The sequence below is a fragment of the Bos grunniens genome, chromosome 10 (genome assembly GCF_055505025.1).
Source record: "Bos grunniens cultivar Pamir isolate PY7600 chromosome 10, Bosgru_T2T1.0, whole genome shotgun sequence".
Classification (NCBI taxonomy): Eukaryota; Metazoa; Chordata; class Mammalia; order Artiodactyla; family Bovidae; genus Bos; species Bos grunniens.
The window spans coordinates 14,663,609-14,691,602 of NC_141174.1; the positions used below are offsets into that span (position 1 = coordinate 14,663,609).

Sequence of the window (27,994 nt, forward strand, 5' to 3'; positions counted from 1 at the left end):
CCATGAACCACAGCACGCCAGGACTCCTTGTCTATCACCAACTCCCAGAGTCCACCCAAACCCATGCCCGTTGAGTTGGTGATGCCATCCAACAATCTCATCCTCTGTCATCCCCTTCTCCTCCTGCCCTCAATCTTTCCCAGCATCAGGGTCTTTTCAAATGAGTCAGCTCTCCACATCAGGTGGCCAAAGTATTGGAGTTTCAGCTTCAACATCAGTCCCATCAATGAACACCCAGGACTGATCTTTAGGATGGACTTGTTGGATCTCTTTGCAGTGCAAGGGATTCTCAAGAGTCTTCTCTTGAATTGAGTGGGGCAAGTGGTTGGGGGAAAAGACAATACTGGTAGAGAGACAGCAGGCTTTCAGGCAACGTGGTGCTCCTCTGGGGCTGTTTTGCCCCCCAGGAGACGTGTGTCAGTTTCTGGAGACACTTCTTGCTGCCACAACTGGAGGGAGTCACTGGCGTCTAGTAGATAGAGGCCAGGGATGCCACTGAAGAGCCTGCAGGGCACAAGCAGCTCCCTACGGCACAGAATTAACCTGCCCTCGAAATCAGTAGTGCCAATGAGGAGGAAGCCTGCTGTCGGGATCAGACTCGATCTTTGGCCCCTCTGCTTTGCATCTGCTCCTTCACTTTGCATTTCCAGGTAACTTCATGTTTGGTGCCTCTCTGATCAACCCTCTTTTTTAAAAAAATTCATTTATTTCTTATTTTGGCTGTGCTGGGTCTTTGTTGCTGCAAGTGGGCTTTCTCTAGTAGTGGCGAGTGGGAGCTTCTCTAGTTGTGCATGAACTTCTCGTGGTAGTGGCTTCTCTTTGTTGCAGAGCACAGGCTCTAGGGCGTGTAGTTGTGCATTGGCTTAGTTGCCCCGTGGTATGTGGGATCTTCCTGGACCAGGGGATGAACCCATGTCCCCTGCATTGGCTGGTGGATTCTTAACCACTGGACCACCAGAGAAGTCCCCCCAACTGTCCTGCTGTTGAAGACAGTGAAGCAAAGGTGAAAGTCACTCAGTCGTGTCCAACTCTTTGTGACCCCATGGAATTCTCTAGGCCAGAATACTGGAGTGGGTAGCCATTCACTTCTCCAGGGGATCTTTCCAACCCAGGGATCGAACCCAGGTCTCCCACATTGCAGGCAGATTCTTTACCAGCTGAGCCACCAGGAAAGCCTAAGAATACCGGACTGGGTAGCCTTTCCCTTCTCCAGCAGTTCTTCCAGACCTAGGAATCGGACTGGGGTCTCCTGCATTGTAGGCGGATTCTTTACCAGCTAAGCTCTCAGGGAAGCCCTGCTGTTAAAGAAATGGGAGTTTAATTTGCTAAATTGTGCTGAAAGGAATTCCCTGGCCGTCTAGCAGTTAGGAATCCGCACTTTCAGTGCCGAGATCTCAGGTTCAATACTTGGTTGGGGAACAAAGATCCCACAGGCTATGAGGTACAGCAAACAACAACAAAAATCGTGCTGAAGTTATGGACTGATCTTCAAACAGATACTGGTGACTTAACCAGCCTATGAGGATTCATTCAGAGAGGCAGAACCACTAGGAGTGTATAGTCCACCCATCTGTCTGTCTAATCTCCACGTGGAATTCATTACAGGCCCTTGACCTTGCTCAAGTAACGGCAGCTGGTTAAATGGTCTCTGAAAGGTTGTCTTCTCGTCTGGTCTTAGAGCTGGCAATCCAAAGGGCAGGTGGTGGGGAAGGGAAGGTGGATAAAAAGTGAGGGAGGAGGAGCCAGAGCCCACACATGGACTGGAACTCCTGCCAGTTCTCACCTCCTCCAACCTGACGAAGTGGGTGACCTGCAGGGGCAGCTCACTGGTGGCATCTGTCATGCAGCGGAACACACGTGTGGCCCAGGAGCGTGAGAAGCTGCAGGAGGATCTGGGGAAGGTATAGTAGTCGTCAGCTCAACCACTGCCCCCAGACAGCGAAAGCGCCACCCCCAGCCTCGTCCACCTCCAATCCTGCAGGGAAAGCTCTCCGGCGGCACACCCTAACTGGAAACAGACAGGGAGAAGATGCTGGAAAATGTAGTTCCCCCTAGCCACCTGCATGTGTCACAAAGCCACAACCAGCGGATCCCCGTTTTCAAGAACGTGTAAGTAAAGGATGGATCTCGAATCCAATGCTGGTACAGCAAACCTGTGCCTCGTTGTGCTGAGCTGGGAGGTTTTGTGCTTCCTTTTCCTTTGGATCAGGAAACATCACTTACAACATTCGAGTGGCTCACCCAATGTTATGCGCTTTCCTGGTGGCTCAGCGGTAAAGAATCTGCCTGCAAGGTAGGAGCCTCAGGAGATGTGGGTTTGATCTTCCCTGGGTCAGGGAAGATCCACTGGAGGAGGGCATGGCAACCCACTCCAGTATTCTTGCCTAGAGAATCCTATGGACAGAGGGGCTTGGTGAGCTACAGTCCATGGGGTTGCAAAGAGTCAGACACAATTGAAGCGGCTTAGCACTCACCACAACCCACTGTTATGGTCTAAGGGAGGGTTTCTTAGACTTGAGACCTTGTTTGCTCTTCACCTCAAGTTCTGGAGACTTTGCTTTTAAAGAGATTGAGAGCAAAGTGACCTAAGAGCCCTCCTAGAAAAGGGATTAGAGAAGCCAGACACTAAAGGTTGCATTTTGTATGATTCCATTCATGTGAAATCAAGCCTGAATATTCATTGGAAGGGCTGGTGCTGAAGCTGAAGCTCCAATTCTTTGACCTCCTGATGTGAAGAGCTGACTCATTGGAAAAGACCCTGATGCTGGAAAAGATTGAAGGCAAGAGGAGAAGGGGGCAACAGAGGATGAGATGGTTGGATGGCATCACCGACAGTGGACGTGAGTCTAAACAAGCAAACTCCGGGAGATGGTGAAGGACAGGGAAGCTTGGCGTGCTGTAGTCCATGGGGTCGCAAAGAGTCAGACGTGACTTAGCGACTGAACAGCAACTGTTCATGGGAAATAGCCAGAAAAGGTAATTCCACAGAGGCAAGAAACAGATGTGTGGTTGCCTAGGGCTGAGGGGGTGGGTGTGGGGTGGAAGTGGGGAGTGACTGCTTCGTAAGGGCCAGGCTTCCTTTGGAGGGGGATGAGAAGGTCTTGGAGCTAGAGGTAGTGGGTGAGCAACACTGAATGTATCTAATTGTTCACTTTTAAATGGCTGTTTTGTGAATTTCACCTCAATAAAATTTTCTCACAGTTATCATTTTTGTGTGTGTGGTGAGAACACTTAAGATCTACTCTTGGCAAATTTAAAGTAGACAATGCTGTATTGTTACCTGTAGTCACCATGATGTACATCAGATCCCCAGAATTAATTTTATCATTTATTATTTTATTTATTATTATTTATGCATTGAATGAGAAATTTGTATGCAGGTCAGGAAGCAACAGTTAGAACTGGACATGGAACAACAGACTGGTTCCAAATAGGAAAAGGAGTACGTCAAGGCTGTATATTGTCACCCTGCTTATTTAACTTCTATGCAGAGTACATCATGAGAAACGCTGGGCTGGAAGAAACACAAGCTTGAATCAAGATTGCTGGGAGAAATATCAATAACCTCAGATATGCAGATGACACCACCCTTATGGCAGAAAGTGAAGAGGAACTAAAGAGCCTTGATGAAGGTGAAAGAGGAGAGTGAAAAAGTTGGCTTAAAACTCAACATTCAGAAGATGAAGGTCATGGCATCTGGTCCCATCACTTCATGGTAAATAGATGGGGAAACAGTGGAAACAGTGTCAGACTTTATTTTTTTGGGCTCCAAAATCACTGCAGATGGTGACTGCAGCCATGAAATTAAAAGACGCTTACTCCTTGGAAGAAAAGTTATGACCAACCTAGATCGCATATTCAAAAGCAGAGACATTACTTTGCCAACAAAGGTCTGTCTAATCAAGGCTATGGTTTTTCTTGTGGTCATGTATGGATGTGAGAGTTGGACTGTGAAGAAGGCTGAGCGCCGAAGAATTGATGCTTTTAAACTGTGGTGTTGGAGAAGACTCTTGAGAGTCCCTTGGACTGCAAGGAGATCCAACCAGTCCATTCTGAAGGACATCAGCCCTGGGATTTCTTTGGAAGGAACGATGCTGAAGCTGAAACTCCAGGACTTTGGCTACCTCATGCGAAGAGTTGACTCATTGGAAAAGACTCTGATGCTGGGAGGGATTGGGGGCAGGAGGAGAAGAGAACGACAGAGGATGAGATGGCTGGATGGCATCACCGACTCGATGGACATGAGTCTGAGTGAACTCTGGGAGTTGGTGATGGACAGGGAGGCCTGGCGTGCTGCGATTCATGGGGTCGCAAAGAGTCGGACACGACTGAGTGACTGAACTGAACTGATGCATTGATTTCTTGAACACAAAAAGGAGGGGCTTGAAAAGTTAACTCCTGAGTAGTGCTAAGATTTGAATGATATTGGAGTGTGCAAAAAAAGAATAATCTAGAAGTCCAGAACCTTCTGCTGGGAAAAGGAGGATCCCAGGCTGCCCTGGTATAGTATTCTGAGAAGTAGTGAAGGAATTCATGCCCTCATGGCGTAGGTCTGGAAAACCTCTAGGTGGGGCTGGCCCCTTTAAGACTCCAAGCCTGAAGTAACCTGGTAGCTAAGGAGTCATAATGACAACTTTCCTGGGTAATCCTCCCTGAAAATGTAGTTATTACCTTCCAGGATGAGATGTCCTGAGGATCAGAGCCATCTTTTCCTCAGATTGGTTGGTGAGAGATACACATAGAGGGGCTAATACATCTCTGGTTTCATTTTCTAAAATCTAGATGTCCCTGCTCTAGACAGAGGGCCGTGGTATTTAGTTTGGGTTCTTTTCTACCCTGTGGGAAAAGAGAGTTTGGGGAAAGGGGTGAATTTCTGTGAAATGTGGTCTTAAGTGTCCAGTCCTATCTCTAAGAGAATGGAAGGGAAAAACGTCCTGGCCCAAGAGCGCCTGTGAAACCCATTGCTCATGGAAATACAGGTGCTGGAAAATGTGCCTGGAGCCTACATGGATCTTGTCCAGGTTTTTCATGAATCCAGTATTCTTGATTGATGGGTGTAGGCTCAGGAGTCGCTCAGTCGTGTCCAACTCTTTGTGACCCTATGGGCTGTAGCCCACCAGGCTCCTCTGTTCATGCGGTTTTCCTGGCAAGAATACTGGAGTGGGTTGTCATTTCCTCCACGGGATCTTCCCGACCCAGGGATTGAAACTGCATCTCCTGGATCTCCTGCACTGCAGGCCGATTCTTTACTGCTGAGCCACCAAGAAAGCCAGATTCACAGGTAGTCAGTGCTTAGGAATCCTCCAGGACTCAGACTCAGAGAAGTGGATGGGAGCTGCCAGTTTGGAACTGGGAGGGGAGGTGCTGAAATCGCCATCAGGAGAACCAGGGACTTGGGCGCATGCCCTGCTCTTTCTTGGGGGACAGACGGTTGAAGTGATTGGCATCTGTCACTGCAGTAGATGCTGGCTTGGAAATGGACCTGCTAGAGGATCTTGAGACCATGAAGTTTGAGTCCGGGATTCATGAGGAAGACCAAAGCTGGCTGTATTTGCTGGGCCGTTCTCATGGTCTGATGACCAAGGCCTGCGCCCACGCAACCTTCTTCTGCAAGCTACTCCATAATTTGAGGTACGCTGGGTCCCTAGGGTCAAGTAGATGGAGAAGAATCTCTGCAGAGAATCCAGATGACTTAACTTTTTATATTGGAGCATAACTTTGGCAGGGGGAGTGTCTTCCTGCCTTGTGTAACCTACACTGAAGCACTCCTGGTCTGAAAGCACCAGGGAGACGCAAATCAGGGTGCCTTGGCTGTGGTTATGTAATGTGGCATGGATTAATGGTGGTTTCCTTTTGGTGAGTAGACTGATTAAATCATCCATTCACCCATCCATTCATTCACTCTCATCAGGACAACCAGCTTGTCTTCCACAGATGCTAATGGTGGGCCATTCCATGTCTATTGGCTGAAAATGGGGGTCATTTTTTTTCTTTTCGGGCTAACAGTGGAATGCCTCCTCACAAGAAAGCTTCCACGGACTTTGGGGGTCCCTATGGCCAGATGACTTGCCTGAAAACAGGAATACTGATTTTCAAAGAAACTCTCAGTCCAGTCCTGGCTTCTTGACACTTGAATAAGAGGCATGTGAGAGCCAAGTACTTAGGACTAAGGCTCCTGGATTCTGTAACTCTAGGTCACTCTTGGAGCATTTGTTGCCTCCCCAACCCCCAGCCCTCAGTCTACTTCTCAGTTTACTTTCCTCTGACATTAGATTAACTCCCAGATGGGGGCCCAGATCCCAGTCAAGCATATTAAAGGTATAGCACATACCTGAGGAGGCAGAGGACTCAAGCAGTTTGCTGACTGATCAGATCAGATCAGATCAGATCAGTCGCTCAGTCGTGTCCGACTCTTTGCGACCCCATGAATTGCAGCACGCCAGGCCTCCCTGTCCATCACCAACTCCCGGAGTTCACTCAGACTCACGTCCATCGAGTCAGTGATGCCATCCAGCCATCTCATTCTCTGTTGTCCCCTTCTCCTCCTGCCCCCAATCCCTCCCAGCATCAGAGTCTTTTCCAATGAGTCAACTCTTCGCATGAGGTGGCCAAAGTCCTGGAGTTTCAGCTTCAGCATCACTCCTTCCAAAGAACACCCAGGGCTGATCTCCTTCAGAATGAACTGGTTGGATCTCCTTGCAGTCCAAGGGACTCTCAAGAGTCTTCTCCAATACCACAGTTTAAAAGCATCAATTCTTCGGCGCTCAGCCTTCTTCACAGTCCAACTCTCACATCCATACATGACCACAGGAAAAACCATAGCCTTGACTAGACGAACCTTTGTTGGCAAAGTAATGTCTCTGCTTTTGAATATGCTATCTAGGTTGGTCATAACTTTTCTTCCAAGGAGTAAGCGTCTTTTAATTTCATGGCTGCAGTCACCATCTGTAGTGATTTTGGAGCCCAGAAAAATAAAGTCTGACACTGTTTCCACTGTTTCCCCATCTATTTACCATGAAGTGGTGGGACCGGATGCCGTGATCTTCATTTTCTGAATGTTGAGCTTTAATAAGCCAACTTTTTCACTCTCCACTTTCACTTTCATCAAGAGACTTTTGAGTTCCTCTTCACTTTCTGCCATAAGGGTGGTGTCATCTGCATATCTGAGGTTATTGATATTTCTCCCAGCAATCTTGATTCCAGCTTGTGTTTCTTCCAGTCCAGCGTTTCTCATGATGTACTCTGCAAATAAGTTAAATAAGCAGGGTGACAATATACAGCCTTGACATATTCCTTTTCCTATTTGGAACCAGTCTGTTGTTCCATGTCCAGTTCTAACTGTTGCTTCCTGACCTGCATACAAATTTCTCAAGAGGCAGATCAGTTGGTCTGGTATTCCCATCTCTTTCAGAATTTTCCACAGTTTATTGTGATCCACACAGTCAAAGGCTTTGGCATAGTCAATAAAGCAGAAATAGATGTTTTTCTGGAACTCTTTTGCTTTTTCTGTGATCCAGCGGATGTTGGCAATTTGATCTCTGGTTCCTCTGCCTTTTCTAAAACCAGCTTGAATATCAGGAAGTTCACGGTTCACATATTGCTGAAGCCTGGCTTGGAGAATTTTGAGCATTACTTTATTAGCGTGTGAGATGAGTCCAATTGTGCAGTAGTTGGAGCATTCTTTGGCATTGCCTTTCTTTGGGATTGGAATGAAAACTGACCTTTTCCAGTCCTGTGGCCACTGCTGAGTCTTCCAAATTTGCTGGCATATTGAGTGCAGCACTTTCACAGCATCATCTTTCAGGTTTTGGAGTAGCTCAACTGGAATTCCATCACCTCCACTAGCTTTGTTCATAGTGATGCTTTCTAAGGCCCACTTGACTTCACATTCCAGGATGTCTGGCTCTAGGTCAGTGATCACACCATCGTGATTATCTGGGTCATGAAGATCTTTTCTGTACAGTTCTTCTGTGTATTCTTGCCATCTCTTCTTAATATCTTCTGCTTCTGTTAGGTCCATACCATTTCTGTCCTTTATCGAGCTCATCTTTGCATGAAATGTTCCTTTGGTATCTCTGATTTTCTTGAAGAGATCCCTAGTCTTTCCCATTCTTTTGTTTTCCTCTATTTCTTTGCATTGATAGCTGAAGAAGGGTTTCTGATAGGGAAGCATAAACCTGTGGGCTGCCTCCAAAGACGTGTGATGAGAAACCAACATGGGAAACTCTCAGGAGGCACCTTCTATTTGGAAGGATTAGACACAGTGGGAAAACGCTCTCCTTTTAACCAAAAGAGAAGCCTCACATAGAATGTGGCTTGTCATGCTTAGATGGAAGCTCCAGAGTGTAAAGACTCCATTTTTCACAGAAATACAGAACAACTATAAGTGAAGTGAAAGTCGCTCAGTCATGTCTGACTCTCTGCAACCCCATGGACTACACAGTCCATGGAATTCTCCAGGCCAGAATACTGGAGTGGGTAGCCTTTCCCTTCTCCAGGGGATCTTCCCAACCCAGGGATTGAACCCAGGTCTCCTGCATCGCAGACAGATTCTTTACCAGCTGAGCCACCAGGGAAGCCCCCAAATACTGGAGTGCATAGCTTATCCCTTCTCCAGCGGATCTTCCCAACCCGGGAATCGAACCAGGGTCTCCTGCATTGCAGGTGGATTCTTCACCAGCTGAGCTATCAGGGAAGCCCCACAGATATCAAGATCATCCTATAACAACATAAAATGATGCCTATGTGTTCAGGGGTCAGACCTTGTTCATCTTGGGCAAAGGAAACACATGCAGAACCAACAGTGAGTGAATCTCCAGAAAGAGTGGCCTCAAATCCTTGATCCTCCCTTTCTCCGGTCTGTTTTCCCGTATAAACCATTTTCTTTGATAAATCATCACATTGGAGAAAAAGCTAAGTTACGTGATTTCCTGGGTGTGTGCAGAACTGAAATAGCAAACCAGGAAGAGGAGGTGTATGGTAGGAGAGGAGTGCACTTGTCCTGGTGGAGATGGAAATGGACCACTGTCCACGCAGGAAACAGTGGAAGGACTGGCTCCCTGTGTTCCGGGATAAGGTATGATGGTGGCTGTTCACAGTGATGGTCCTGTGGCCAATAGTTAACAGTCAGACCTTGTGTTTAAGAAGGCAAGGAAATGCACAATACATGTAACCAAAAAAGAGTTCATTTAAGAAGGTTTTAAACAAGTGCTGATCTTTTGAAAGGGGTATGCTTTACTCTTTGGAAAATTCACTCAGGAGGAACATTTCATTCCATCCAGAGAAGCTGGGTCATTGTTGTGGTTTAGTCATTAGGTCTAGTCCGACTCTGCGACCCCATGGACTGTAAACCACCAGGCTCTTCTGTGCATGGGATTTCCCAGGCAAGAATACTGGAGTGGGTTGCCATTTCCTTCCCCAGGGAATCTTCCCAACGCAGGGACTGAACCTGCATCTCCTGCATTGGTAGGTAGATTCTTTACCGACTAAGCCACCAGGGAAGCCTGAAGCTGGGTCAGTGGCACATAGTTGGAATGCTTCTCTCTGAAGGACTTAAGGTGGTGCAGCAGGCTGCATTTGAAGAAGTTAAAGCAGAGAAAGTCAGAGATTGACAGTCAAGAAGGGCTAAGGGCGTGCATGTCTTTTTAAAAAAATTATTTAAATTGGAGGATAATTATTTTGCAATATTATGGTGCTTTTTGCCATACATTAACATGGATCTGTCATGGGTGCACATGTGTCCCCCCATCCTGAACGCCCCTCCCACCTCCCTCCCCACCCCAGCCCTCTGGGTTGTCCCAGAGTACTGGCTTTGAGTGCCCTGCTTCATGCATCGAATTTGCACTGGTCATCTGTTTTAACTATGGTAATATACATGTTTCAATGCTAGTCTCTCAAATCATCCCACCCTCCCCTTCTCCCACACAGTCCAAAAGTCTGTTCTTTACATCTGTGTCTCTTTTGCTGCCTTGTATATAAGATCCTCGTTACCATCTTTCTAAATTCCATATATATATATATGTGTGTTAATATACTGTACTGGTATTTCTGACTTATTTCACTCTATAATAGGCTCCAGTTTCACCCATCTCACTAAAACTGACTCAAATACATTCTTTCTCATAGATGAGTAATATTCTATTGTATATATGTACCACATATCTGCCGATATGTAATATTCTATTGTATATATGTACCACCATCTGCCGATGGACATCTAGGTTGCTTCTGTGTCCTAGCTATTGGAAACAGTGCAGTAATAAATGCTGGGGTACATGTGTCTCTTTAAAAACAGTGGTTAGATGCCACGAAGTAGGTGGCAATGCCCTAACCGTATGCCTGTTGTCAGGCCCGAGAGTCTCTTCCATCCTTGTCAAGGGGAGTGCTAACCTTCTCTCCTTTCATACAACACACGTGCATGTCTTAATATTTGTGTGTGTCTGTGTTCATTCTCCAGAGAATCATTCGCCAGAAAATTAGTACTGGAGAAGCGAACCTCTAAATGTCACTTGACTGGGTTGCGTGAAGAAACTCAAGATGACGATGCATTAAAGGTGGGCATCATCGGAGGCGGCCACCTTGGGAAGCAGCTGGCACACATGCTGCTCCAGTTCATCCCCATCCCTGCTGAGAATCTGCGGATCTCCACTCGGAGGCCAGAGACCCTGGGTGAGGAGCACTGGGCAGGCCATTTGGAAAGGGGCCCTCGAAAGAGGAATCCTTGCATACAGCTGGCCGAGTTCTCAGCTTGCTAGCCCTGAGAAAAGCTGGAAAGTGTTTTTTTTTTAATTTCAATACTTAATTTGGCTGCACTGGGTCTTAGCTGCGGCACTTGGGATCTTTAATCTTCATTGTGGCATTCAGGATCTTTTTTCAGTCTCGGCGTGTGGGGTCTAGTTCTCCAACCAGGGATGGAACCTGGGCCCCCTGCATTGGGAGCACAGAGTCTTAGCCTCTGGACTACCAGGGAAGTCCCAGAAAGATTTTTTTTAAAAACTTCTTCCCTAAAGCGCCTTTCTTTTCCACCTAAATATTTATATCCATCTCTCCTCCCTGCGCCCTATGGCCAGATATCTTTCTGGATCTTTGATTCAGAGATGCTTTCCAAACAGAATTCAAATCTTCTAACTGGACCAGTTAGAGTCCAAGTGGTTTACTGCTTCCAAACATTTGGCCTTGTTTTTTAAAAACACCATTTACGGGGGACTTCTCTGGCTTTCTAGTGGTTAGGACTCCATGCTTCCACTCCAAGGAGCATGGGTTCGATCCCTGGTTGGGGAGCTAAGATCCTGCATGCCATGTGGCAGAGTCAAAAAAATAATAATACCACGTACTGAAAAAAATTTTTTTAATGTTTTGCAGTGATTCCATTTATTAACCTCTGGTGGTAGAAATCAGAACAGTGAGTGCTTCTGGGGAGACTGAGAAGAGGCCCCAGGGAACTTTCTGGGCAGATGTAGACATTCTGTTTCTTGAGAAAGGTGCACGTTCCTTGGATGTCTGCATTTGTCAAAAAGAATCAAACTATTTACTTCAAATCTGTGTGATGCACTGTGTGCAAATTATATTTCAATAATTTAAAACATGTAAAATAATACATGCGTGTTATAAAAAATTGAGAAAATTACTCTATAGGAAAGTAAATAATAACTACCTATAATTTCCTTATCAGGTTATCATTGCTTTTCCATTTTTTCTTCTGATTATATCAGATTATACCAGTAACTAAAACTATGCAAAGCTTTTTGTATCCTGCTTTTAAAAACAGTTAATGGATCATTTGCATATTATTTGACATTCTTGAAAATCATGATTTTAAGGTTGTACAGTATTCCTAAAGTATGACTTAAGGTAATTTATGTAACTGTGCCTTACTGAGTAGGACTTCCTGATTCATAATTTTTTTTTTAATTGCTAGGTCAAAGAACAGATACAGCTTTATTGAGATACACTTTGTATATAATAAATCGTACATTTTGAAAGTGTATAGTTTGAGGGACTTCCCTGCTGTTTCAGTGGCTGAGACTCCATGCTCCCAAGATAAGGGGCCTGGGTCTATCCCTGGTCAGGGAACTAGACCCCAAATGCCGCAACTAAAGACCCCACATGTCGCAACTAAAACCCGGCACAGCCAAATAAATAAATATTTTAAAAAATATTTTTAAGTGTACAGTCTGATGTTTTGACACCTGTATGCTCCTATGAAAGCATCAACACAGTCAAGTCATGAACCTCTCCACCTCCCTGCAGGTCCCACTCAGGAAACCACTGATCTGATTTCTGTCACTACCAGTTAGTTTACATTCTGTAGAATTTCGTACAAATGGAATCATACAGTTTGTACTTTTTCTTGGCTCTAAATTAGTTTTAATTATTTTTTTAATTGAAGTATAGTTGATTTATAAGGTGTTATTTTCAGATGTACAATAAAGTGATTTAGTTATACATCATATAAGTATGTATGTTCTTTTTCAGATTCTTTTCCCACATAGGTGATTACAAAATATTGAGTGTAATTCTCTGTGCTATACAGTAGGTTTCTTTTTTCTTAATAGTTTTATTTATTTATTTTATGGCTGCACTGGGTCTTTGCTGCCGTGAGGGTTTTTCTCTAGCTGCAGTGAATGGGGGCTATTCTCTAGTTGCGATGTGTGGGCTAGCTCATTGCGGTGGCTTCTCTTGTTGCAGAGTACGAACATTTGGGCGTGTGGGCTTCAGTAGTTCGTGGGCCTGAGAGCACAGGCTCAACAGTTGCGGCTCATGGGCTTAGCTGCTCCGTGGCATTTGGGATCCTCCCCAACCAGGGATCGAACTCGTGTCTCCTACTTTGGCCGATGGATTCTTTACCACTGAGCCACCTGGGAAACCCCTCAGGTCACATAAGTACAATCAAATGATTAGCTACCAAGGAGTGGCTTTAGCAAGGACATGAGTTATTATGTTTCTCTCTGTGTTTATAAATATCTTGTTGACATTAAATTGTGTACACTTTACTGAAACTACAAGCAGAGTTTCCCAAACTACTCCTGTCCTCTTCCCTCTTCCACTCTCTCAGTCACTTTCTCTCTCTCCACCAGTTCAAGCCAGTTAAGCTGTTTAATTGTGTCCCAGTCACACAATTCTGTTTTATAAAGAGCATGTTTTATTTTGCTTTGGTTGCTTGTCTTTACCTGATCAGGGACCAAACCCACGCCCCTGCAATGGAAGCCCAGAGTCCTAACTACTGGACTGCCAGGAAATTCCCAGTCACGTGATTCTCGAAGCTTCAGCTTTCACTTCTGTAATATAGGGATATATAGTTTATAGGGAAATATTATATCCCTATAATAGAGGGATAATACTGGCCTCTGCCTCATAAGGTTCTTGTGAGGATTCCCCATTGGGGGTTTAGTCACTAATTCATGTCCGACTCTTTATGACCCCATGGACTATACCTCTCAGCCTCCTCTGTCCATGGGATTTCCCAGGCAAGAATACTGGAGTGGGTTGCCATTTCCTTCTCCAGAGGATCTTCCTGACTCAGGGATCAAAACCAAGTCTCCTGCATTGCTGGTGATTCCTTACCAACTGAACCACCAGGGAAGCCAAGGATTCCCTCAATAATGTGTCTCAAGTACTTCATACATCACCTGATACATGGTAAAGTCAGTAAACTGGAGCAGAAGGCTTTGTTCAGACTTTTCTCTTTCTAAAAAAAAAAAAATCTGAAAAATTCTAGCATTTGGTTTAAACATGAGGTCAGGATGAATTATCTAACAATCTCGAGCACAGCTGTGGTGGCATCAGCTGTCGTAGTCGTGGGGCCAGGGCTTTGCTGTGTGGCTTTTAGAAGCCATAAGGGAATTTCTTCTGATTTATGTGGTGACAAGTGTGTATACGTGCTAGGTCACTTCAGTTGTATCCAACTCTTTGCGACCCTTTGGACCATAGCCTGCCAGACTCCTCTGTCCATGGGATTCTCCAGGCAAGAATACTGGAGTGGGTTGCCATGCCCTCCTCCAGGGAATCTTCCTGACCCAGGGATCGAACTGGTATCTCTTATGTCTCCTGCATTGGCAGACAGGTTCTTTACCACTAGCGCCACCTAGGAAGCCACACCTGGTGACAAGACTTGAGATAAAATAGTTGCCACCCTCTCCCCAAAGTTGGGGGCTTCTCTAGAGGCTCAACTGGTAAAGGATCTGCCTGCAATGCAGAAGACCCAAATTCAATCCCTGGATCAGGATGATCCCCTGGAGGAGGAAATGGCAATCTACTCCAGTACTCTTGCCTGGAGAATTCCATGGACAGAAGAGCCGGGCAAGCTACAGTCCATGAGATCGCAAAGAGTCAGACAGGACTACAATTTTCACTTTACCCAAAGTTGATGTTGACTCCGAAGTCTTCTGTATTGTGATCTATCTGACTTCTTTTATTCCCTCCCAGATGAATTCAAGAAACTGGGAATCCAGTGTTTTTACCAGAACGCTTCTCTGGTGGGATGGGCCAATGTGGTATTCCTCTGCTGCCTGCCATCTCAGCTGCCTAATATCTGCGTAGAAATTCAAACCCGGCTTGGGAAAGACTGCATTGTGTACAGCTTTGTCTCTGCCATCCCAGTATCCAGGTATCTTGTTAGGGTGAGCACAGGGCTGGCAGGACCTCTCTGTCACCTCATGTCCACCCCCGCCCCTACCTCTTGGAGTTGACCATTCCCAGTCATGAGGTGGAAGCATCTTCATCAGCAGAAGGGCCCAAGCCAGCCTTTGAAATTGTGTCCTCCCCTTTTTTCCATCAACACCACTTGCGGGTGGGGCATTTTCTTTGATGTGCAAATGTTTAGAGCAGAAACAGAGCATTGTTTCCACCTACTTGGGGCTTCCCTTGTGGCTTTGCTGGTAAAGAATCCACTTGCAGTGCAGGAGACCTGGGTTCGATCCCTGGGTTGGGAAGATCCCCTGGAGAAGGGAAAGGCTACCCACTCCAGGATTCTGGCCTGGAGAATTCCATGGACTGTATATATAGTCCACAGGGTCACAAAGAGTCGGACACAACTGAGCAACTTTCACTTTCACCTACTTGAAGTTGACTCGTGTTCCCTTGTATCCGGGTCAACAGCATGAAAATTGATGGAGAGCATGTGTCAGATACCCTTTTGGTACATCTAGTGCTGGGCCCAGCGCCTGGCTCGTGGTAACTTTCAATAAGTGTATCTGAGGAGGATGGGTGAACCGTCCGGCTAAGAGGTTGTCCCACACCTGCATTTGCCTCTGGGCTGTGCTGTGCAGGGGACTGTGTGGTTGGGGCTGGATGTGCCCTCCGTGGATCACGTCCAGTCCTGGCTCTGCACTCCCTGCCTTGATTGCTTTACTTGCAGGTTGAAACTCCTACTGAATCACACTAACATCTTGAGGCCCCAGTATCAGTGTGCTGAAGATCTTGCCCACATCTGGGGGGCCAATGAGATCACCGCTGCTCTCCAAGACCCCGTGATTCTTCAGGCTACCTGCCCCTACAGTCCTGCTGGTAAGGGCTCACTATATTTTTGGCACTTTTGAAAATTACCTTCCTCTTGACCTGTTGCTGTCTTATTAAACCCTGGTGTGGTTGTGCTGAGGGTGTGTGTGGGGGGGAAGAACATGCTAGATGCTAGATGGCATTCTCAGCTACTTAGGTTTTATATGGGAACAACTTTGGTGGCAAAAAGCAGCCTTTTTAGGGACTTCCCTTGTCAGTCTAGTGGTTAAGAATTTGCCATCCAAAGCAGGGGGTTCGGGTTTGACCCCTGGTTGGGGAGCTAAAATCCCACATGCCTCGTGGCCAAAAAAACCAAAATATAAAAAAACAGAAGCAGGGCTTCCCTGGTGGCTCAGTGGTTCCACCTACCAATGTAGGAGATGCGGGCTTGGTCCCTGATCCGGGAAGATCCCTCATGCTGCAAAGCAGCTAAGCCCTTGTGCCATAACTATTGAACCAGTGCTCTAGAGCCCCAGAGCCAAAACCACTGAAGCCTGAATGCCCTGGAGCCCACGCTCTGCAGCCAGAGAGGCCACTGCAGCGAAAGGCCCGTATATTACAACTAGGGAGTAGCCCCCGTCTGCAGCAACTAGAGAAAAGCCCGCGCAGCAGTGAAGACCCAGCGCAGCCAAAGATAAAATAAATACTTAAAAATGTATATGAAAACTGAAAGCCGCTCAGTTGTGTCCGATTCTTTGTGACCCCATGGACTATATAGTCCATGAAATTCTCCAGGCCAGAATCCTGGAGTGGGTAGCCGTTCCCTTCTCCAGGGGATCTTCCCAACCCAGGGATCGAACCCAGATCTCCTGCATTGCAGGCGGATTCTTCACCAGCTGAGCCACAGGTGTGTATGTGTGTGTGTGTATATATATATATATATATGTGTGTATATATATATATATATATATGTATATATAAACAGAAGCAATATTGTAATAAATTCAGCAAAGACTTTAAAAAATGATCCACATTTTTTAAAAATCTAAAAAAAAATTTTTTTAAAAAGCAGCCTTTTTAAAGGAAAAGTTGAGAAGTGTGATTAATCAGACCTTCTAAGGATGAGTTGGAAACAACTAGAGAGGAGAGCCTGTTTAAACAAAAGAATGCAGCCTCTGGGACCAAATGGCTTTTCCTTACTGTAATCTTGCAGTGCGCCTTATTGCAAGAACCATTCCAGAGATTTCCCAAGATGCATCTGTCATTAGCAATGTCTACATTAACCTATCTGTAGGTAGGGTTAACACATGACGTGTTATAAAGGGCACACCCAGGGCTCTTGGTCTGGTAAAGAAGTTTACATAACCAAACTGTCTTGGACAGAAGGTAGCTGTTCACTGTCTGGGGTTTGTCCTCGGTTCCCTGTAGACCTTTTTAGGTGGTGCTCACTGGTGTTTCCTTTCTCACTGATGTTTAGGGGGAATAAGCCTCAACATCAAGTGGCTGGAGGGGATGTTTTATGCACTCTTAAACTTCTGCACAGCAAAGGACATGCCGCACCCCCAAGTGCTGCAGCATCTGAGCGAGCTGTTCTCCTCCCAGCACCTCAAGGCCTGTAGGGAGGACGAAGCATCACCCCTACAATTTCAAGCCCAAGATTTTGTCAGTCAGATCTATGCCAAGAACCTGTCTCAGAGACGGTAGAGTATCAGACGGTGGCCATTCGAACTTCTCCCACACTGTTGTCTTAGCAGATGTTTTTTTATTTTTCCTTTCATGTTCTTTTAAAAATTCATAAAAATAATACATTCTTAGGAAAAAAAATCCAACTAGTGGAGAAATGAGAGCCCTCTTTTGCCCCCACCCCAATCCCTTTTTATAGACCACCTCTAATCGCTTTTGTCTCTTCACCTTATGTATTTACAAACATATATGTATATTAGCATTATAGTATAATGTGTATGCATATCTGTATCTATATGTACATTTTAGAAACATGGGGACTATACTCACTATGTCATAGGTATCGCTCTGTGTTAGTACAATAATATCTACTTCATTCATGAGCATGGTGTAGGCATCTGCTGGATACATTTCTTTTTTTTTAATTAATTTATTTTTAATTGGAGGATAATTGGTTTACAATATTGTGTTGGTTTCTGCCATACATCAGCATGACTCAGCCCTAGGTATACATATGTCCTGGTGGATATGTTTCTTTAACAGTATTTATTCATTCTATTTCCTCTTGATGGCGTTGTACCCCGGCCCCACATTTTGCATAAAGGAACTGCTTTGAACATTTTTATCCTTAAACTTTGCACACTTGTACCAGTAGAATTTCTGGGTCAGAGGTTATATATATTTTATGTTTGACAGATATTCCTAAATTACCTATCAAAAACATGATGCTTACTTATATTTCCAGCAATAGTGTACGAGAGTGCCATTTCACTATAGTTTCATAATTATTAGATCATTCTTATTAATCTTTAATAATCTAATGGGGACAAATGGTTGCCCTTGTTACCAGAGACTTCCATGTCACTAAATCCACCGGATACTTTTATCTTTTTATTTAAAAGAATAGATACAATTTTTTTAGAGCAAGTTTAAGTTTACAGAAATATTGAGCGGACGGTTCCCATAGAGCACCTGCCTCCTGACCTGCAGTTTCCCCTACAACCCCCTCGCGTTCACATGGCAAGTTATTATTCCTAAAGTCCAGAGTTCATGGGATTCACGATTTTCTTGTTAGTCGTGGTAAAATACACAGAACATAGAATTTACCATTCTTTTTTAAAAGTGTTTATTTATTTTGGCCACACCTCACTCACAGCCTTTGGGATCTTAGTTGTCCGACCAGGTACTGAACCTGAGCCACCTATAGTAGGAACGTGGTCACGGGACACTTCTAAATCCTTTTCTTTCCTGGCTATTTAACATAGCATCCTTCCTGAAGCAATTGCGTCTCTTAGTCTTCCTGATATACTCACATGCTCTTCGTTTTCTTCCTGTCCCTTTATCCTGCCTTTCCAGGTCCTCTTCTGCCCCATCCTTAAATCTGGGAGTTTTCAGGGCTCTGTCGAAGCCTTCTTTTCTCATTCTACACTTTGTTCTTGGGTGGTCTTTTCCACTGTGGAGACTTAGGTTGCCATCTTTACTCTGCCAGCACAGGACTCCATATGCCTAGCCTAGATGTCAGTTCTTCATACCCACCATCTCCACTCAAACTCCATGTGTCTAAAAGCATCCCTGCTCGCATGCCTGCTCTTTCAGTGTTTCTGTCTAATTACACGCTCCTTGGAAGAGTTGTTCAACCCAAAACCTGGAAGAAATCCTTGATTGTCCCCCTCCCCTGCTCCCCCCCACCTTTTTTTTTTGGCTGTGCTGGGTCTTCGCTATGGCATGTAAGCTTCTCGAGTTGCATTGCATGGACTCAGTTGCCCTGCAGCATAGGGATCTTAGTTCCCTGACCAGGGATCAAACCGCGTCCCCTGCATTGGAAGGTGGCTTCTTAACCACTGGACCACCAGGAAAGTCTCTTATGTTTTGTATTCTAATTAATCACTAGTGACCTGTGACACACTTTCAGTTTGGGCATCTTCCTCCCCCCTTTTCCTAGGACTCCCTTTGCCTCTCTCTTATGTTGGATCTCTTTTTCCTGGACCCTGTCTTCCTCTGGCTTCATCTACTTCTTCATTATGATGGAATATGTTTTCCTGTACTAGCTTCTTCCATAAAGGCTGTGTGGTAATTTTTAAGGACTATGTATGACAATGTTTTTATTTTACACTAATATTTTATTGAAAACACAGCCAAGGTGTAGAATCTAGGTTAGAAATAATTTCCCTCAGAATTTTGAAGGCAGCGCTCCATTGTCTTTCAGCTTTTAGAGTTGCTGTTCAGAGGTAGAGGGCCATTCTAATCTTCAGGCCATGCTTGGTCTGAAACCTGTTTGTTTTCTCTCTGGAAGCTTATAGTATCTTTTGATCTCAGCATCCTGAAATTTTATTATGTGTCATGATGTAAAGTGAAGTGAAGTCGCTCAGTTGTGTCCGACCCTCAGCTACCCCATGGACTGCAGCCCACCAGGCTCCCCTGTCCATGGGATTCTCCAGGCAAGAACACTGGAGTGGGTTGCCATTTCCTCCTCCAATGCATGAAAGTGAAAAGTGAAAGGGAAGTCACTCAGTCGTGTCCGACTCTTCGCGACCCCATGGACTGCAGCCCACCAGGCTCCTCCGTCCATGGGATTTTCCAGGCAAGAGTACTGGAGTGGGGTGCCATTGCCTTCATGATGTAGGTCTATTATAATTCACTGGATTGGACGCTTGGTGGGCCTCTCCCTTTTTTTCCCTTAACTTAAAAAAAAAGAATTGTACAATATAACATATACACAGAAAAAGTACGTATTCCATAAATTCATGAATATACAGTTTAATGAATTATTGTAAAGCAAATATACATGTGATTGCCACCTATAAAAGAAACAGACTATTCAATGGTCATTTTCAATCTGCATGTGAAGTTCTCCAATTTTCTCCAATTATGCTTTGATAATTTCCTCCCATTCCCTGTTTCCTCTTTTCTTCCTTCTGAATATTTTATAAGCCCAATATTGGATCTGCTGGGCTGATCTCTTGATTTTCTTAAGTTCTCCTATTTTCAGTATTTTTGTCTTTTTTCTCTGCTTTCTGAGAGATTGCGTCAACTATCTTGTTTTTGTTTCTGCTACTATATTTAGAACATATTTTCATTTTCAAATATTTCTGTAGTCTCCAAATATTCCTTTATCGTGTAGCATCCTGTTGTCATCTTCCTATGCAGTACCATGTCTTATCCTTTGAGAATGTAAACGATAGCGTTTTTTTAATCCTCTGAGAAGTCTGTTTCCTTTGGAATTTTTTTGATCGTTTGTTATGCTCTCCATCATTCATTTTAGAGATTTTCTTTCAAGTATATGGAAAACCTTGACTTCCTGCTCATATTTAAGATCCTGATTACTGAAAAGTTGCTTGGAAACTCTGTGTTTGCTACCATGGTCTCTACTGTAGAGTGATTTGATCAGCTTTTCCTTCTGTTCAGTTCAGTTCAGTCACTCAGTCGTGTCCAACTGACTCTTTGCGACCCCATGGACTGCAGTTCACCAGGCTTCCCTGTCCATCACCAACTCCTGGAGCTTACTCAAACTCATGTCCATTGAGTTGGTGATGCCATCCAACCATCTCATCCTCTGTGTCCCCTTCTCCTCTTGCCTTCAGTCATTCCCAGAATCAGGGTCCTTTCAAATGAGTCAGTTCTTTGCATCAGGTGGCCAAAGTATTGGAGTTTCAGCTTCAGTATCCGTGCTTCCAATGAATATTCAGGACTGATTTCCTTTAGGATGGACTGGCTGGATCTCCTTGCTGTTCAAGGGACTCTCAAGAGTCTTCTCCAACACCACAGTTCAAAATTCTTCAGCGCTCAGCTTTCTTCACAGTCCAACTCTCACATCCATACATGACTACTGGAAAAACCATAGCCTGGACTAGATAGACCTTTGCTGGCAAAGTAATGTCTCTGCTTTTTAATATGTTATCTAGGTTGGTCATAACTTTTCTTCCAAGGAGCAAGTGTCTTTTAATTTCATGGCTGCAGTCACCATCTGCAGTGATTTTGGAGCCCCCCCACAAAAAAGTCTGTCACTGTTTCCATTGTTTCCCCATCTATTTGCCATAAAGTGATGGTACCAGATGCCATGATCTTAGTTTTCTGACTGTTGAGTTTTAAGCCAACTTTTTCACTCTCCTCTTTCACTTTCATCAAGAGGCTCTTTAGTTCTTCACTTTCTGCCATAAGGGTGGTGTCATCTGCATATCTGAGGTTCTTGATATTTCTCCCGGCAATCTTGATTCCAGCTTGTGCTTCATCCAGCCCAGCATTTCTCATGATGTAATCTGCATATAAGTTAAATAAGCAGGGTGACAATATACAGCCTTGACATACTCCTTTTCCTATTTGGAAACAGTCTGTTGTCCCATGTCCAGTTCTAACTGTTGCGACTTGACCTGCATACAGATTTCTCAAGAGGCAGGTCAGGTGGTCTGGTATTCCCATCTTTTTCAGAATTTTCCACAGTTTATTGTGATCCACACAGTCAAAGGCTTTGGCATAGTCAATAAAGCAGAAATAGATGTGTTTCTGGAACTCTCTCGCTTTTTTGATGATCCAATGGATGTTGGCAACTTGATCTCTGGTTCCTCTGCCTTTTCTAAAACCAGCTTGAACATCTGGAAGTTCACGGTTCATGTACTGTTGAAACCTGGCTTGGAGAATTTTGAGCATTACTATACTAGCGTGTGAGATGAGTGCAATTGTGCAGTAGTTTGAGCAATCTTTGGCATTGCCTTTCTTTGGGATTGGAATGAAAACTGACTTTTTCCAGTCCTGTGGCCACTGCTGAGTTTTCCAAATTTGCTGGCATATTGAGTGCAGCACTTTCACAGCATATCTTCCAGGATTTGAAATAGCTCAACTGGAATTCCATCACCTCCAGTAGCTTTGTTCATAGTGATGCTTCCTAAGGCCCACTTGACTTTGCACTCCAGGATGTCTGGCTTTAGGTGAGTGATCACACCATTGTGATTATCTAGGTCGTGATTATCTTTTTTGTATAGTTCTTCTGTGTATCCTTGCCACCTCTTCTTAATATCTTCTGCTTCTTTTAGGTCCATATCATTTCTGTCCTTTATTGAGCCCATCTTTGCATGAAACGTTCCCTTGGTATTCTCTAATTTTCTTGAAGAGATCTCTAGTCTTTCCCATTCTATTGTTTTCCTGTATTTCTTTGCACTGATCACTGAGGAAGGCTTTCTTATCTCTCTTTGCTATTCTTTGGAACTCTGCATTCAAATGGGTATATCTTTCCTTTTCTCTTTTGCCTTTCCCTTCTCTTCTTTTTTCAGCTGTTTGTAAGGCCTCTTCAGACAACCATTTTGCCTTTTTGCATTTCTTTTTCTTGGGGATGGTCTTGATCCCTGTCTCCTGTACAATGTCATGAACCTCTGTCCATAGTTCTTCAGGCACTCTGTCTATCAGATCTAATCCTTTGAATCTTTTTGTCACTTTCACTGTATAATCATAAGGGATTTGATTTAGGTCATACCTGAATGGTCTAGTGGTTTTCCCTACTTTCTTCAATTTCAGTCTGAATTTGGCAATAAGGAGTTCATGATCCGAGCCATAGTCAGCTCCTGGTCTTGGTTTTGCTGACTTAAAACAAGAGCTTCTAGAGCTCTTCTTAGAGCTTCTCCATCTTTGGCTGCAAAGAATATAATCAATCTGATTTCAGTATTGACCATCTGGTGATGTCCATGTGTAGAGTCTTCTCTTGTGTTGTTGGAACAGGGTATTTGCTATGACCAGTGTGTTCTCTTGGCAAAACTCTATTAGCCTTTGCCCTGCTTCATTCTGTACTGCAAGGCCAAATTTGCCTGTTACTCCAGGTATCTCTTGACTTCCTACTTTTGCATTCCAGTCCCCTATAATGAAAAGGACATCTCTTTTGGGACTTCCCTGGTGGCTCAGATGGTAAAGCATCTGTCTACAATGCAGGAGACCCGGGTTCAATCCCTGGGTTGGGAAGATCCCCTGGAGAAGGAAATGGCAATCCACTCCAGTACTATTGCCTGGAAAATCCCATGGACAGAGGAACCTGGTAGGCTACAGTCCATGGGGTTGCAAAGAGTCAGACACGACTGAGCGACTTTGCGGGCAGCGAGCTCCGCCCCTGGCAAAGGTCATGAGGAAGGAGGCCTGGCATACGCAAAGGCGGGATCAAGCCTCAGGAGTCTCCCTGGAAATTCTCGAGCAATCTACCCCCAAAACCAGAGTCTGCCTACTTTCTGCTTTGTGCTTTCACCTACACCTCTGACTTTACGGGGGGCTGTCCCCCACTACCTCTCTGAAAATAGAGTTAGCTTACAGCTCCAGTTAATTCCTGGGTGTGACAGTGTTTCAACCTACAAACTCCCTTGGAAGTCCTCTAGCCTGCCTGAATAGGTTTTTCCGGCCACATGTGATTGCTCAGAGCCTCCAAACTGAGAGGCATGAGATGTTCTAAACTGTCTAAATACAGATTCCTTTGAGCAGTTAAAAGATTGATTAGAAATTGTATTGGTGAAGGGATTTTCACTTGTTGGGCCAATGTTTGCTGCTAAGTCTCCATATCCCCTACCTGCTGTGTCCCTGGCAGTGTATTGATTAATATAATTGGTGTAAATAGTAGCTTTAATGTTTGTAACCTGGGACCCTTGAGTTAATTCTTTTTCTTGTTATAGCCCACCACACCTTTGCTCTGTAGGAATGCAACTTTATCTAATGCTTTTGGAGGGTGGCTCCTGACCAACCACCTTTAGAGAAAAATAAGTTTTCTGAAGAAAAGGTCTTAAAATGTTAACAGGCCTCCGGGCCAGAAGATGATGCAAATCACCTAAACTTTTGCATATGATAAGTTTGCAGGAAGAAAGCCTGGCTTACTGCATGACTCTACCTCTTCCCCCATTATCCTCTATGCATAACTTAAGGTATAAAAACTACTTTGGAAAATAAAGTGCGGGCCTTGTTCACCGAAACTTGGTCTCACCATGTCGTTCTTTCTCTTACCTTCTGGCTGAATTATTCAGCCTCTTTTCTCCACTGAATTTCCTCACTGAGCTATCCTTATTTCAGCCTCTTTTCTTCACTGAATTTTACTGAGCTATCCTCATTCTATTACTCTTTATATCCTTAATTAACATTTAATTAAGCAGTTGTTTCCTGATCCTCGCCGACGCCGTCCCCGCTTCGAATTCCCTGGATCCACCGGGGCTGGACCCCGGCAAGGTGTTAGTTCTAGAAGGTCTTGTAGGTCTTCATAGAACCGTTCAACTTCAGCTTCAACTTTGGCTTCTTCAGCATTACTGGTTGGGGCATAGATTTGGATTACTGTGATATTGAATGGTTTGCCTTGGAAACGAACAGTGATCATTCTGTCATTTTTGAGATTGCATCCAAGTACTGCATTTCAGACTCTTTTGTTGACTATGATGGCTACTCCATGCCCACAGTAGTAGATATAATGGCCGTCTGAGTTAAATTCATCCATTCCAGTCCATTTTAGTTCACTCATTCCTAAAACATCAATATTCACTCTTGCCATCTGGTTGACCACTTCCAATTTGCTTTGATTCATGGACCTAACATTCCAGGTTTCTATGCAATATTGTTCTTTACAGCATTGGACTTTATTTCCATCACCAGTCACATCCACAACTGGGTGTTTTTGCTTTGGCTCTGTCTCTTCATTCTTTCTGGAGTTATTTCTCCACTGATCTCCAGTAACATATTAGATACCTACTGACCTGGGCAGTTCATTTTTCAGTGTCTTATCTTTTTGCCTTTTCATACTGTTTATGGGGTTCTCAAGGCAAGAATACTGAAGTGGTTTGCCATTCCCTTCTCCAGTGGACCACGTTCTGTCAGATCTCTCCACCATGACCTGTCTGTTGGGTGGCCCTACATGGCATGGCTCATAGTTTCATTGAGTTAGACAAGGCTGTGGTCCATGTGATCAGATTGGTTAGCTTTCTGTGATTGTGGGAAAGACTGAATATTGGTATCTTTAAGTCTTTGGGACCCAACTTAGGGAAAGAAAGCTGCATGTGTATAGGGGTAGTCTTATCATTCAGAGTATTTTTTCACTTTATGTCTCCCCTTTCCAACATATCCTTGCTACTCAAACTGCCTGACAGCCATGCCAGCATCTGTGCATTTGTTTAGAAATGTAGATTCCAGGGCCCCACCCCAGATGTATGGAATCAGAATCTGCACTTTTACAAACTCCCAGGTGATATGCCCATTACAGTTGGAGAAATGCTGCTCTACAGTCTTTTTTCATCAGATGATGTTGGAATGGGAGGCAAGGGATATTAATCTTTCCACTATCATTGTAGTTTCTCAAATTATCTTTATATTTCTAATCTTTGTTTTATAAAGTTTGAAGTCATATCATCTGATGCACAGAAGTGCATATTTTTATACCTTCCTGGTGGATTAAACTTTTTAATTCTATCCCCCTCCCTTTAAAAAACTTTTTAAAAGATTATTTTGATTCACATGCAGTTATTGAGAATACAAAGAAACCCCATGTGCCCGAACAAACCATAGTACAATAGCTATATGTAGGTATTTGTAAAACTATAGCCAATACCACAACCAGGACATCGACACTGACACAGTCAAGATGTAAAACAGCTCTGTAACTAGGGATCCTTCGTGTTGTTTCTTCCTAAACTGGCAACCATTGAGCTGTTCTCCATTTCTATGATTTTGTCAGTTCAAGAGTACTATATAAATAGAATCATGTATTGTGCAACTTTGGGGACTGGCCTTTTTCATTCAGCAAAATTCACTGGAGATTCATCCAGGTTGCTGTGTGTATCAACAGTTTGTTCCCTTTTATTGCTGGGTAGTTTTCATGGCATATGTATGTACCACAGTTTGTTAAACCATTCACTTGTTGAAGGACATTTGGGATGTTTCCGGTTTTGGGGTATTTATTATGCATACAGATGCTCTGAACATTCATGTACAGGTTTTTGTATAAACATAAGTTTTCATTTCTCTGGGACAGATGCTTAGGAGTGCAATGACTGGTTGCATAATTTTTTTAAGACACTACGAAACTGTTTTTCAAAGTTGTTATTTCTTTTTACAGCACTAGGAATGTATAATTCAGTTTCTCTACATCTTCACCAGCATTTGGTGTTGTCACTAATTTTTGTTTTACCATTACACGTATAGATCGATTCATGGAGAAGTGACATCTTTATAATGTTGAGTTTTTCCATCCATGTACACAGTATATGTCTCTGTTTATCTTATTTCATCAGCATTTTGTAGTTTTCAGTACACAAGTCCTTTACATGTTTTGATTTACACTAAGTATTCCATTTTGTGTGTGTGAAAGGAACTACATTTTTAATTTCATTGCCCAAGTGTTCACTGCTAATATATATAAACAAAATTTATTTTTCTGTGTTTATTTTATATCCTGTGACCTTGCTGAATTCATTTATTAGCTCTAGGAGATTTTTTTGTAATTTTTTGGGATTTTTCTACATAGACAATAATGTCATCTACAAATACTGATGACTTCAGTTCTCCCTTTCCCATCTGTATGCCTTTTATTTCCTTTTCTTGCCTTATTGCACTGGCTATAACTTCCAGTGGTATGTTGAATAAGTGTGGTTAGAGCATATATCCTTGCCTTACTCTTCATTTTTTAAATACTCTAAAACTCTACATCTTAATGTTTTTAACTTGAATTCCACTATAGACTAATACTTAACACTGCCCCATTTTTATTTGCATGTTAACTCTCTTTCTTTCTCTTTACAGTTGAAGAGGTTATCTTTTTTTTTTAAAGAGGATATTGTAAAAGAAATGAGGTCTCTCCCATTTCTAATTTCTGTGATCCTCTTATGTATTTTCTATCTAAATTCAAGGAAAATATACCAAAAAGGATGTTGATTTTATTATCATTCCCCAATTATGAATGCCTCCCCAAATGTATTTAGAGAATTGTACATGTGAAAACTCATAAGTACAATTAAATCCACATATTGAATAGATCCAGATGAAATTTTAATTAAGAGTTTTAATTAGTTTGGTATAGAAAATGAAGAACCTTATTTCCAAGTGGAGGAAAACTTTCTTTAAAGGCAATGTTTAACAGAAAATCAGATGTATTGAACAGACATAAAAAAGTAACAGTATTTTTTTTCCCTACCCCAGGCCTTTCCCCTTGTTTGATCTGACTACTGTGCAACTCAAGGAAACTCCCTTTAGCCAGTACCTCTCAAACAGCACTACTTTTCAGGACTGCTTTACCCATCTGTATTGTGACTCATTTGGCATCTCCCTAACCAAAGAACAAGAACAGCCAGAGGTTTCCACGGGTTCTCCATCCCAATAAGAGAAGAGACCTCTCAGGAATCATGAATTTTTCTCCTTCTAATCAGGTAGTGCTTTGATTATCTCAACTGTCAGTGGAAGTCATGTGATTGTCTGGTGTTTCCCATATGTTAGGCAGTGAGGAAATTAGAAAATTGTACTGATGGCTCTTTAAAATTTAGAATAAAACAAGCAGTTCTTTACATCAGTATGTTTGGGTGTGTCTGGCTTTTGGAAGCAACTGAATGAAACTACATAACCTGACACATTTAAGTAAGCTGCTTTCCCAGCAACTAAATATCAGTTCAGTAAATTCAAATTCTCCCTCATCTAAACACTAAATTCAAGAAGCTATACTGTCATTATTAGATGGTTACATACTTTTTCTGTAGCATTCTTTTCCTATAGCAGTATGTAACTACTTTCTATACAGTATATACATTCCTATAGCAGTATGTAACTACATTCTCTACAGTATGTACATTCCTATAGCAGTATGTAACTACTTTCTATACAGTATATACATTCATATAGCAGTATGTAACTACATTCTATACAGTATATACATTCCTATAGCAGTATG

The 27,994-nt window shown here is 43.5% G+C and overlaps 1 protein-coding gene and 1 non-coding gene across 4 annotated transcripts; one reads left to right on the forward strand and one right to left on the reverse strand.

The window, feature by feature from the left end:
• Nucleotides 1-1,877: 1,877 nt before the first annotated feature.
• On the forward strand, nucleotides 1,878-27,622 carry NOXRED1 (NADP dependent oxidoreductase domain containing 1). Of its 3 annotated transcripts, XM_086319457.1 has the most exons (7): nucleotides 1,914-2,109; nucleotides 5,460-5,631; nucleotides 10,457-10,668; nucleotides 14,425-14,605; nucleotides 15,356-15,504; nucleotides 16,913-17,135; nucleotides 27,253-27,622. In XM_086319457.1, exons 1-7 carry the CDS (start codon nucleotides 2,064-2,066, stop codon nucleotides 27,431-27,433), a joined length of 1,164 nt encoding a protein of 387 aa, XP_086175583.1. In that variant the 5' UTR covers nucleotides 1,914-2,063; the 3' UTR covers nucleotides 27,434-27,622. The 3 variants fall into 3 exon arrangements, with proteins under 3 accessions (XP_086175584.1, XP_086175583.1, XP_086175585.1); XM_086319458.1 differs by lacking the exon at nucleotides 5,460-5,631 and having other exon boundaries at nucleotides 1,878-2,109; XM_086319459.1 differs by lacking the exon at nucleotides 16,913-17,135.
• LOC147363942 (U6atac minor spliceosomal RNA) lies at nucleotides 10,286-10,411 on the reverse strand. Its single transcript, XR_015135640.1, has one exon. It is a non-coding gene; the product is annotated as a U6atac minor spliceosomal RNA (small nuclear RNA).
• Nucleotides 27,623-27,994: the final 372 nt, after the last annotated feature.

What these genes read in the sequence shown, in the direction of transcription:
- NOXRED1 (XM_086319457.1), top strand. Translation starts at nt 2,064, where the DNA reads ATGTGTCACAAAGCCACAACCAGCGGATCCCCGTTTTCAAGAACGT. An exon ending in ATCCCCGTTTTCAAGAACGT is followed by an intron (nt 2,110 to 5,459) that starts GTAAGTAAAGGA and finishes CTGTCACTGCAG; the next exon opens with TAGATGCTGGCTTGGAAATG. An exon ending in CTGCCCCTACAGTCCTGCTG is followed by an intron (nt 15,505 to 16,912) that starts GTAAGGGCTCAC and finishes ACTGATGTTTAG; the next exon opens with GGGGAATAAGCCTCAACATC.